The sequence below is a fragment of the Rhea americana genome, unplaced genomic scaffold (assembly GCF_003343005.1).
Source record: "Rhea americana isolate MKP2758 unplaced genomic scaffold, rheAme1 scaffold_193, whole genome shotgun sequence".
In the NCBI taxonomy this organism is placed as follows: domain Eukaryota; kingdom Metazoa; phylum Chordata; class Aves; order Rheiformes; family Rheidae; genus Rhea; species Rhea americana.
Window position 1 is genome coordinate 704,902 of NW_028186072.1, and position 12,591 is coordinate 717,492.

A 12,591-nucleotide genomic window follows, 5' to 3' on the forward strand; every position below is an offset into this window, starting at 1 on the left:
ACCTTATTGATTCACTTTTTTGGAACAGTAAATTATCAACCTTGTATGTGAGAGGTGATGAGCTTTGTAGAGCTTTGATGTGAGAGCTTTGTAACTGATCTTTCAGTGACTACTCTGCAGTATGCTGATTGGAAATCTTAGGGATTTAAAGGGTGGTCAGAAGCTTGTTGTCTCTTCCCTTCCATGGGAACAGGCCTTTTCCTTGCTTAATTCCTGTTGGGAGTAGTGAAACTTGAAATTCACCTGTAACTTTCTAAACCAGTGAGCCTTTAATCATTTAATGATTATTGATTTTTTTTTCCCCTTTAGTAAAATGTTCTTCCACAATGTCTATAATTTCTTTATACTTTCTTATAGTTATGGTAGAAATTACATCAAATACTATATATAATGAGGTTTCTTACCTTCGGGTAATGATAGTCTTTTTTCTTGTGAAGCTCTTCCAAACTTCCAGTTGTTCAACAAAACGAATCACTTAAAAGCTTGTGGTATTTGATTGTTGTACCTGTAACTAAGTTCCTTTGTTCTTATTACATTACCAGTGTACATTGCTTTTTTGATCTCCCTCAGTGTTGTTCGTGTAGTACACTTTCACTGAGTGGGTGACCAGTAACTGGGCTTTACCAGTTTATAGTACTCTTGTAAACCTGTGTTGCATGTATTGATTTTGATTTGTGGTTCTCATTAAATCTACTGACATTTTGCAGCCTTCTTCATCTAACTTTTCCCTTTAAATTTAATCTTTTTCTTTCCATCATAATTCTAGTATGTTAGCTACTCTCTAATGTTGGACTCCCCTAGTTCATCTAGACTGTTTCTTTAATAGTATTCTCRTGTAATAGGTTGACCTGTAGAAATTTTGCCATATGCAGCTTTTGAGTTAAATATTATCCTTATGAATATAGAATATATCCTTCTAATTCATTTATAATACCTGCACTGTCTATTAGTAGATAAAAACAGAGACTTTTCTTTATTTGTCTCTTTGCTAGATGTTTCTGAGTAGTCAGAGCATTTCAGCAGTTTTCCATTATTCCCCAGCTATGTTAGCTTTCTTCATCAGTAGCAAGGAATATGGAACCTACCTCTGGCTTCAGGTTCTTTTCTTACATGAGAGTTTGAGTGCCTAAAAAATTTTAAACAAGCTTCTTTCAAGGCATGAATAAAATGCCTGTAGAAACTGTTACACCCCTTTTCCATGGTAAAAGTAAAAGCACAGAAGTAAAAGCTTTTACAAACATATTACACTTGTTACAACAGACTTCCTTTCTGTGTGCGTTTGGAAGCTTTACAGTGTTTTCACGATTAAAAAAGCAATTTTTGCTACTCCTTGCATGACAAAAACAATGATGCTATGGGAAAGTATGAAATCTTAATATGTAACATACATATAAATGAGATATGTGTAAGAAGTAAAAAAGGTTGATTATTTTCCTTATTTCAAACTCTACTTTTTATAGTAAGGGTGGCAACTGCAATAATAATTGTTGTCTTGCAAATTGCAAATATTCCATGGAAATTAATGAGAAAATGAAGAGCTGTTCATACTACATTGTTCCTCAAAYGAGAAAAAACACTATTTAACACTGAAAATTAAGACTCCCTATTTTACTACTTTTATGGAACTTTGACATTTTGCCAATCCTTTATACTAATTTTGTCCTAAATTTTTTAAGTCAATTTAAATGCCAAATAAAAATAACTGTTGAAATGAATACTAGTAATAAATATGCATCTGTATGTATGGATACGTATTTCTATTGTGTTTAAAGATGCGTTTAGTTTTCCAGGTTAGCTAAAAATTGATTGCATGAACTGTTACTCAGATTCCTTTGCTGACCTTGATTTTTAACTTCTTTTCTACTTCRCATGTTGTACTTCAGTTTATTTCAGTATATTTCTTTCTGTTTATTTTAATTTTACTTTTATAACTGATACACATTAATATAAAAATTATTCTGAAARTTCTTACATTGGTATGGCGTGTCGCCTACGACCAGTTAAAGCTGTGTCTCCATTTACCTATGCTAAGCCAGTGCTAAAATTTTAGTGGAATTTAGGCAGCTATCGTTCTAATCGGTGTTTGTCAGTGAAACTTGGAATTCAGTTCAAACAACTAACATAGATTAGAAGTTTTAGCTGCCTTGTCTCCACTAGAATTACATCCCTGGCTAATCAAAGTAGCCTTAAAACAGTATGTTCTGTTTCTGAGTCAGACTTTCAAGTGTCCATATAATTCTTGGTCATTCAATGTCATGAGCTAGGTAGGTTCTCAGTAATGACATGCGTAATGTGTGCATTTACGTTGGCTTCTGCTTTGCACTCGAATTGGTATTTTTTTTAATTTGTCTTGTAAGACTTTAAATTACTAAAACAGAAACAGAAGTGGATGCAGGCAGTGCCACTTCCAGAAAAAAATAGACAAAACAAGGAAGGGAGTGAAGACGAGAAGTATCAAAATAACTTTACTAATTGGATCTTCTGTGTTTGCCTCTCTTAAAGCATGTCTCTTTTGAGTCAGCAACCTTTCCTTTCTCTGGTACTTACTTGCCTTAAGGGACAGGATGAACAACGGGAAGGGCTTCTAACATCACTGCAAAATCAAGTTAATCAGGTAAAACAAGCACATAACCCTGAGCTCCCTTCATTGGGTATTGATGTATCATCAGTTTTATGTGTACAGCATAGTGCGAAACCAGGAAAATTATAATGTGTCATATGCCAAAAGGAACAGTCCAAGGAAGTAAGGAAGGGGAGGGGTTTTGTTTGTCTTTGGGAGTGAATAAGTTGTTATTTCTGAAATTGTTACAGAGAAATATAATGAACTTGAGCCTGTTTTCAGTCCTTTCAAGGAAAAACAATAATATGTGTTTGTCCTGAGAGTCTTTTTAATCTCTAGCTTGGTCATAAGGAATTTCTATAATTTTGAAACTTTCCTCCTTTGGGAAAACTCTTCATCTTCTCCAGTAGGTACACATTAAGAATTTAACATATTAAAAAAAAATCATAGTCACAAACTGATCCATTGCCCAGAAGACATCCCTTATAGCTCTTTTTTGGATCACTTGCACTTACTTGCAAACTCTGCTGATTCGAGCCTTCCTGCTGCCATCAGGATCATACTTTATCCTACAGGAATGTTAGCTGCTTCAGACTGATACTGACTTTAAAATGAATATATTCAGTGCCCAGTGTAGTGGGAATCCTTTTCCTTTTTTCAATCTTTATTTCTGTAATTTACTGCAACAATGAAAATTGATACTCGTAGGGCCATTATTTGTCCGTATTGCCTCTCAGCTCAGATTCAGTTTCTAGCTATTTATCACATCCTAGCTCAATCCATTTCTTTGTTTCTTTCCCTGATGTTACTGCCACTTGGCCTCTTCTTTTGCTCTGTGAGATTTCCTCTAAAATTCAGTTAATCTCATCTTATTAAGGCTCTGAATATTACTCATCCAAAGGGTCCAACAGGATCCTGTTGGGAAGTTGCATCTAATGTAAGAGATCCATTTACTATTCATGGTAAGCAGTTAGGATGTTTCAAACATTATTTTAAATAAATATATATGTATAAATAACAAAACTGCTTATTATCTTTTTTGCTAGAACAAGAAGATCTGGAGTCACAGTTGATAGCAGAGTATCACATTTCTTCCAATTCTCTGTAAATCAAACTTTTACCTCATTTAATTTGTTTAATTGACTCTAAACTTTGGACAGAAATGAGAATAAAAAAGTGGTTAATCTTTAATCTTTTATGATGCATTATAGATAATGGGCACAAAGATTTAAACTTTAAAGGGAGAAAATCATTTAAAAGGACAAAAACACCTTAATTATTACTTTTTTTTTTTTTTTTTTTTTTTTTAAGATCCTTAGTAATTGGAAGGAAGAACGATACCAAGATGATGTTAAAGCTAGACAAATGATGCATGAAGCCTTACAACTTCGTCTTAATTTGGTAAGCAAAACTTAACATGATTGTCTTGTTGGTGTATGCAAACATAGCAGCTAGTCTCTGGAGTACATGGTAAGAYGCAAGAAGTGTCCTCACTCAAAGAGGAGTGAGGGCCGACTGCTTCCTAGGGACTGGACACCACTGGGCTCACCAGGGTGGCAGGGCACCAGCTACGGGTAGCATTAGTCTATGACTGATTTTTTTTTATTTATTTTATTTATTTATTTTTTAATGCTTCCTTCTTCCTATGAGCATGTCTGGAACATCACGTATGTGTTATCTTTTTGTGGACATTGTCCACTGACAGGTTGATTTATCCTCCCAGGATATGACAAATGAGAATTTTATGGAATTAGACAGATAATATAGTTGAGACTTTCAGAGTCTTGAAATATTTGACTATTAAACTCTGCATGCCTGATTGCAGTTGCATCTCTCTGAATACATGTATTAATCAACTTTAGTTTCCATTGAGTTCTCTGACATCCCACATTTCGTAACACTTTTGTACCAGACAGCAGTACCACTGTAGTTTTTCTAACACGGTGCGATAGGTGTGTGGAGACTTACTATGTCTAAAGCCAAAATGAGGAGTTTCCGAGATACRCGTAATACTGCACTATTGATGGTCTTCCATCTCTCTGGAAGTTGCTTAGAGGTAGCTGTGCAGCCCAAGGGGGATAGCTGCAGCTTTTCTACTGGTCTAGGTCAAAAGGACTTGAGCCAATTGTGCCCAATTTTGTGCCTGCTGAGCCAGTGAAATCTACTATGAGGCTGGAACTATTAGTTCATTCTCAGTGCAGAGGTCACCTGCCCACCTAGTATGATGTAGGCATGTCCTTTGTCGTGGGTTGGGAAAATTCCTGCTATGGGCAATGTTTGGTTTAAAGACAAAAGCAACTAGATTTTATCCCTTTGCAAATAATAAACCACATTTGTAGTTCAAGGAATAATCATGTATATAAACTCAGCAAGGTTTAGGAGCTAGAACTGGGTACTGAGATGTGAATTTGTATTTATTGAGAAAGACCCAACTCTGAAGTAAGCACAGGAAGAATTGTGAAGTGGGATAATTGCAAGCACAAATAATGAAGAATTTAAAGTGAGTACAAACATGACAAAATAAAATATTTTTGGAAAGATAGAAACTGTGACACATCAAGCAAAATGATTTGAAGCAGGTATTTGGTGCAGAGGTTAATTAATATACTAATATAATCTGCAAAGCAGTGAAGCTGACAGTAACATCRTCATAGAACAGGGAGGACCTGAGATGTAATATAACAGTAAGAAAAGACCAGGATAGTTTTGACCTAAGTCCCCTTAGGCATCATGTTGTGTGATATGGAGATATTTTCCCTTTGTAGGGCCGTCACTGTCAAAAGGCGAACTGTGCTTTCATTGGGTAGAAGAGTTGTACCTTTGAAATTTGGGGTTTGGTCTCTATTCTGACCAATTTGGAAATCTAGCTCACAACCTGAGCAAGTATCTTGTAAGCCACTGAATTGGAACAACACAAACTTTGAAGGACTAGTTTTGATGAAGTTGTTCCTTCTCAAAATAAAGATGTATTTTACAGTATCATACTATACTAGAAATAGTGAAATAATGAAAATTTGTTCATGAGGAAAATAAATCATTCAGCAGTTCTCATTTGTATTCAATAATATTTTGTTCTTTGGATCTTTCTCTCTCTTTGCAATGGACATTATTGTCTAATTTTTGTGTGTGGAAGAAAGCAGTAACTATAAAGTTTAAATTTAACACCTTTTCAGTTCTGAGCATATTTTCAAAGACTTCAAAGTTTGTCACATCAAACAGTAAAGTGAAGTTATTAAATTGTTTGAAAAAGTAGTTTAGTACCATTTTGCTTGTATATAATTCCTTCCTATGAGAAACTCTTTGCTGGGAGCATGGGTTTGGGGAGAAAAGTTGTTTAAGGACAGTGCATCAAGATGGCAGTCAGCACACAGGAACACTTGGGACTGGGTAGCAGTTTAATTTATAATTAATGCGTACTGAAAGGGAAGCATACATCTCTGAGATATACACAGAACTTTGCTGTCTATTGCATTATTTTGCAGGTAGGTGGAATGTTTGATACAGTGCAGAGAAGTACCCAGTGGACCACAGACTGGGCTCTTTTGCTCCTTCAGATAATTACTTCAGGAACTGTTGATATGCAGACCAACAAGTATGTCTGCGCTATTTAAAAAAGCTAATTAATGCCTTTAGTGCTTTTAATTTTAGATGGCACATATGTTCTTACTACTTTTCTTTTTTCCCTATGTTTTATTATTGCTTGAGTGCCACTTCCTTGCTTAGTTCCGGTTGCACTTGGGGAGCACCTCTGTTTTTGAAAGTGCYAGGGACACTATTTGTGTGTTTCCTTAAAAGCATGTACCTGAGTGCTTTCCTAAATGGAACTTATAATTTCTAATGGGTATTTGTTAGCTGCTTGTGTTGTCTGCAGTTTGGAGCTATGGTATGTAATAAGATTTATGTGCTTTACTGACAATCCACCTGCATGTATGTATACACTGGGGCTTAGACATGCAAGCTGAAATGCATGTGCATGCAGAACACCTTGGAAAATCTGTTTGGTCTAAACAGTCGCGTTTAGAATATCTATCTGCTGGATCTCTTGGCAATTCGTGATTCCTCAAGGTAAACTTCTCTTTTTTACTCTCAGTGAATTATTCACAACAGTGCTTGATATGCTGGGTGTCCTGATCAATGGGACGCTAGTGTCGGACTTATCAAACGCATCGCAAGGAGGGCCTGAGGAAAACAAAAGAGCTTACATGAATTTAGTGAAAAAATTAAAAGTAAGTGTTATAGCTGATTATATTTAGCATTTCTTTTGAATCACATTTTGTRATCATCTTTTACTCCTGTCATTTTCAGTGTCTGGGAAGGCCTCTAGGAACAGTAGGCAGCACTAGCAATAACAAGGAGGAAGAGAAGAAGGAAAAAAAAAAAAGAATGCAAGAGTGGGAAGACAGAGTTTTAATATTTTTTCTATTTAAATTACATTTAGAGACCCTGAAAGAGAGTAAGAGTAACTTATATATGAGACATTAAATTTGCATTTACCTTGTATTATATGTATTATGTTCTGTTCAAAAGAGATGAAAAGATAACTTATATTCTTAAAAAAAATTGTAAGAAACACTTGAATAAATTTAGTAAAAGTACAGGGAAATGATTCATCCAGAAACTGAGTATTTTCTAATAGTGAAAGCAGTGCAAAGTTTCTCTTCCCTTTTTCTTTTCCTTTATTTCTTTATTTATTCTTTAGAAAGAGTTGGGAGACAAGCGTTCAGAAAGCATTGACAAGGTTCGCCAGCTACTGCCTTTGCCAAAGCAGACATGTGACATTATTACTTGTGAGCCAATGGGATCCTTGATCGACACCAAAGGGAACAAAATTGCAGGATTCGACTCCATTGATAAGAAACAGGCAAGAGTAAATGTTTGCTTGTTATCTTAAGTTTTTCATGGTTTTTGATATATAGGAAAGTCAAGCAAGCGAGTATAGCTTGTACAGTGCATGCATTTATATCTAGTATCATAAAAGTATTGTACTTCTGCTGTAATAGACTTTGGCAGAACTCAGTTGTATTAAAACTTCAGCTGTAGCAGTGCAATCTCTTTTAAGCAGCTAGGCTTTTTATGAGCAAGGATACTACAAGTGAAGAATCCTGGGCTTGCAGAACAATACCTTTAAAAATAGTTCCAGATGACTGACCTTTTTTTTCTGTCAAACATATTTTTGTTTCAAATACACATGGACATTTTTTGTTTGCATGATCCATGTGAAAATTCTCAGGCAGAGTATGAAAGTAGGAGTGGGTTTAGAGAGAGGCTTAGAGAGCTGTTAAACCCCAAGTGTGCATGCTAGAATGGTCCAGTGCAACTTGAACAGTATACCACTATTACCATCCCTGCATCATTATTGATATGAAATATTGTCTCCTCTTTTCCGTAAGGATTCACTGACACTTGCAGACATTCTCAGAACTKCAGGTGTATGTATCTTTAGTGGAAACAATTTTGTGCCATCCGTACAAATTCAATAGTTTCGATAACCTTTTGCTTTCTGATCTGTTTAAAATTGAGGCACCAAATTCTCCATGAACAAGAACTGAATTAAGTTTGCTGCAAGTCCTTCATAGTTAAATCCACAGAATACATGGTCATCTCTTAACTGCCAGCTTAGCAAACATGGATATCAGCTTGCTCTGTTTTGCAGTGTGAGGTCTTGGCTGATACTGGCCAACTCCACACAAGATGCCAAAGAAATAAATCATGTTTTACTTGGAATGGAAGTGCAGAAGCTTTTACAAAAGTGTTTGCATTTACAATGGAATCTGATGCTTGAGAGCTTGTTCAACTTGGGAACCGTCTGAGCTGTTACTTGCTGGAAGTAAGGTGGGAGTAGGATTCTGCTTACAGAAGACAGAGGAAAGAAGCGGGGGGAGATGGAACAACTAACTATTGTTGTGGGATTTTTTGGCAATATGAAGGGACACAAAAAATTTTAAGGTGAATTTATTTAAGAAAGAAGGTTATAACTTTTTATTTTTCAGGCTAACTAAGCACTTTTGCAAGACAGTGCTGACAGTTATCTCCTCTGGTTTAAATATGTAAACCTTTAGCAAATACATCCTCCAATAAACAATTTTTGATGGGTTATTTGATTTCTCCTCCAAAATGTGATAGATAGAACTTAAGGATTTATTAGCGCTATTAGTAAACACTACCATAACAATATAGCTACTTTTATCTAGTGGCAGCCATGGATAGAAACTAAAATTCCACCTCTATGCATTCAGTATGCCTTGTTGATGGGGAAAAAAATCCTTACTGGGTTTTCTGACTTGAGTCATTATGCACAAAAGCAAGTAACTCTAGTTCAACATTCCTAAAATGTTAACTTTACTTCTATTTTGAAACAGGGTCTCCAGGTTTCAACAAAACAAAAGGTATCCCCTTGGGATTTATTTGAAGGTCATAAAAATCCTGCTCCTCTCTCCTGGGCCTGGTTTGGTACAGTTCGTGTTGATAGGAAAGTGATAAAGTATGAGGACCAGCAGCATCTCCTCCTGTACCACACACATCCAAAACCTAAGCCACGGAGCTACTACCTCGAGCCCTTGCCCCTTCCTCCAGAGGAGGAGGAGGAGGAAGAGCCTAACACACCTGTGTCTCAGGAACCAGAAAGAAAGTCAGCAGAGCTCTCAGATCAGGGAAAACACATCGCAGATGATGAGAAGAAAACTAAAGGCAGGAAGAGAAAGTCAAAGTCAAGCTCAAGGGCTGATGTAAGTGCCTGATGTACAGTACAAAATTTGAAATATCTTGCTGAAGCCTCTGCTGCATGTTGCTGTGTATCTCAGCTGTCTGAGGAAATTGTCCTGCACCTCGCAGGAGCTGGACCTAATGAGGGCAGTAAATGGAGAAGGTCAGAAGAAAGGTGAATTTCTATCAAATAAAGCTCCAAGAGAATTAGTGTATAGGAGTATACTGTACTGAGGACTTGAAATTCTGTRTAATAGGTGCTGGACTAGCTCCTATTCCCTAAATACCATGCATGTTATGTGTGTGSTGCTTATTGTTTCTCATGTTGGTGCAGAAGTATGGCTGTTATATTTATCTATTTCTAACCTTTCTCTGATTTCAGTTATCTTGAGAGCAAATGTGTTGGTTCAGACCCAGGCCCCATTCAAATGGAAATCAATGTGAATCAATCTATGCTGTAGACACAGTAGTATTTTGTCAGCATCCAGCTTGTTTGTGAATATGTTACRTAAAGAGGCATTTTAAACAACTGCAGTATTAACATAGTTTTCTGGACTTTCTTGATATTTCAGTTAAGCTCCTCCTGTTATTATATACTGATACAATAGGCTGTATGTGTGCTACATCTAATTATACCCATAGAAAATACTTGCAATAAGGTAAAAAGGGTATGGTGTGTCTATGTAGTTGTTAGTGTTAATTACCTGTGGGCAGCCTGAGACTTAATCTGGTTTTTACATCATTACAAATGACAATAGGAACTGTCTCTATCCTTCAATAATTTAGTAGGAAAATTGGCATTATTTATGAGTTAGTAAGGTATGAGCGTCAGTAACATTCACTTTTACTGTATATTTTCAGGAATACCTACAGAACACCTTATACAGAGTGCCTCCTAATTATTCACCAATTTCYTCTCAAATGATGCACCATTCCCAGTCTGCCTTGTGGGGCTACAGTGTTGTGGGACAGCCGCAACAGCCTGGTTTCCTTGTTCAGAACCAGCCCCTCCCACCAGGTATGTGTAAGTTTTGCATGTTATTACTTCATGTGTAAGAAAATTTGACTTACTAGAACCATATTTTTAACTTTTTTCCAAAGCAGGCTGTGACTGCTAATGTAATTTGTTTTACTCCTTTAACTAACCTGTTTTTAGAAGGGCCTTTCRTTATCAGTTTTAAGTATATCTCTACTAAGTTATTAAAATTCTTTTGTAGATAAACAAAAATGACCTACTGATTGTTTCTGGTGATAGCAAAAGAAGAATACTGATAGAACTTTGATGAGGAGTTAAATAACAGAGGCAYGATTAAAAGAAATGAAAAATCTTTTGGGTTATTTCTTTTTTGATTTGTACCAAGAGCCAAGATGGCTATAATCAAGTTTAATATCCGTTAGAAGGAATAAATAAATCTGTGGGCTAACATTGTTTCAGCATTTGGGAGCCTCCATTTAAGTCTTGGAGGCTTGTTTATTGCTTCCTGTTAATGTTTAAACAGTTTAGCATATGTGTTTTGCTTGCTGTAAGAACAGCAGTTTCTTGTGTTTTGRGAAACAACTATTATATCACTATACAAAATTACACAAGAGAAGTTTAGAAGTTTCGTTACAGTTATAAATATTAAATATTGAATTATGAATAAATATTTATATAAATATTTAAATAGTTATTTAAATAAAAAAATATTTATTCTGAAGCACCAGCTGTAACTATATCTGTATTTTAGGTGCATAAAAGTCTTCAAAAAACATCAGATAGTGGCTACAAAGTCAATGAAATGCTGATTAAAAATATGTGCATGCGTGTGTGTGTGCGCACGCATGTATATTTATATACGTATACACACGCATTATATATATTTAAAAAGTGCTTTCATTACTATGTTGATATATATAAAAATATATATATAAAATACACACACACACACACACACACACACACACACACCCCTTTGTTCCAGTAGCACATTCTTACTGTGTCATGAAAAAATGGACTTTACATAATAAACTATTCATAACAGACTTTTGATCTGATGTGGAACTTTTGTTTCTCAACAGTAGTAAAATATTTTATAGTATAGAGCATGTGGCAGCCTTTTTTTTATTCACTTTTCACTCTCATTCACAAGTGGGTAGTCTTCAAAGTTATTTTGCCAATTAATTTTTCAGGCCAGGCATCTGGTTTGACCTAGTTCATTGTCTGCCTTTACRGAGATAAACTTACTGTTTTCCTATTGCAAATCATAGGAGCTGATGAATTAGCAGTGATCTGTACCAAAAACCCTCCTGTGGAAGGCAGAGAAGGCATTTGTGGTTTTGGTGCTTTTTTAGGTGGTTCGAGGTTGGATCCGACAGGCTCCTTTGTGCCAACTAACACAAAGCAAGCGCTGTCCAACATGCTTCAGCGCCGCTCTGGCACCATGATGCAGCCCCACTCTATCCATGCGATCACATCTCAGCAGCAGTTGCTTCAGATGAAACTCCTGCAGCAAGAGCAGCAGCAGCAGCGACTCATGAGGCAGCAAGCACAGTCACGATCACTCCAACAGGTTGGTCCAAACCCCCAAATGGTAGAGTGACACASTGCTTGCCATACGTAGGATTACGATGCTGAGAGCTGTTTGACATTTACTRTCACAATAACTCCCCAAATATTGCTTAGCTGAGGCCATCTGCTTTTAGACTTTTTTGCCCTTTGGTCTCTCAGCCCTTTCTACTTATATTATGTCCTACAAAATCAGCTTTTGCTTCTGCTATTTGATGCTGTATTTGTTTCCGTGTTGTGTCAAAGTGGCTTTCATAATGGGATTGTATGATCCTATATACCTCCAAGCTACATGTCTCTCTTGTACTGGGGAGCCCAGAACTGGACACAGTACTTGAGATGAGGCCTCACCAGGGCTGAGTAGAGGGGCAGGATCACCTCCCTCCACCTGCTGGCAACACTCTTCCTAATGCACCCCAGGAGACCACTGGCCTTCCCGGCCACAAGGGCACATTGCTGGCTCGTGGTCAACYTGTCATCCACCAGCACTCCCAGGTCCTCCTCTGCAGAGCTGCTCTCCAGAAGGTCAGTCCCCAGCTTGTACTGGTGCATGGAGTTATTCCTCCCTAGGTGCAGGACCCTGCACTTGCCCTTGTTGAACCTCATGAGGTTCCTCTCTGCCCAGCTCTCCAGCCTGGCCAGGTCTCTCTGAATGGCAGCACAGCCCTCAGGTGTATCAGCCGCTCCTCCCAACTTGGTACCATCAGCAAACTTGCTGAGGAGGCACTCTGTCCCCTCATCCAGGTCATTAATGAAAAAGTTGAACAGGTATGCACCAGAGGCA

General features: G+C 37.0%; 1 protein-coding gene across 1 annotated transcript in view; it reads left to right on the plus strand.

Moving 5' to 3' along the window:
• The window catches only part of MED12L (mediator complex subunit 12L), a 148,336-nt gene that overhangs the window by 120,844 nt on the left and 14,901 nt on the right, over positions 1–12,591 (plus strand). The window contains exons 31-38 of the mRNA XM_085302872.1: positions 2,503–2,614; positions 3,872–3,961; positions 6,043–6,152; positions 6,651–6,786; positions 7,260–7,421; positions 8,920–9,285; positions 10,124–10,280; positions 11,594–11,811. Coding sequence (XP_085158998.1) covers positions 2,503–2,614; positions 3,872–3,961; positions 6,043–6,152; positions 6,651–6,786; positions 7,260–7,421; positions 8,920–9,285; positions 10,124–10,280; positions 11,594–11,811 — 1,351 coding nt within the window. The remainder of the gene's footprint in view (positions 1–2,502; positions 2,615–3,871; positions 3,962–6,042; positions 6,153–6,650; positions 6,787–7,259; positions 7,422–8,919; positions 9,286–10,123; positions 10,281–11,593; positions 11,812–12,591) is intronic.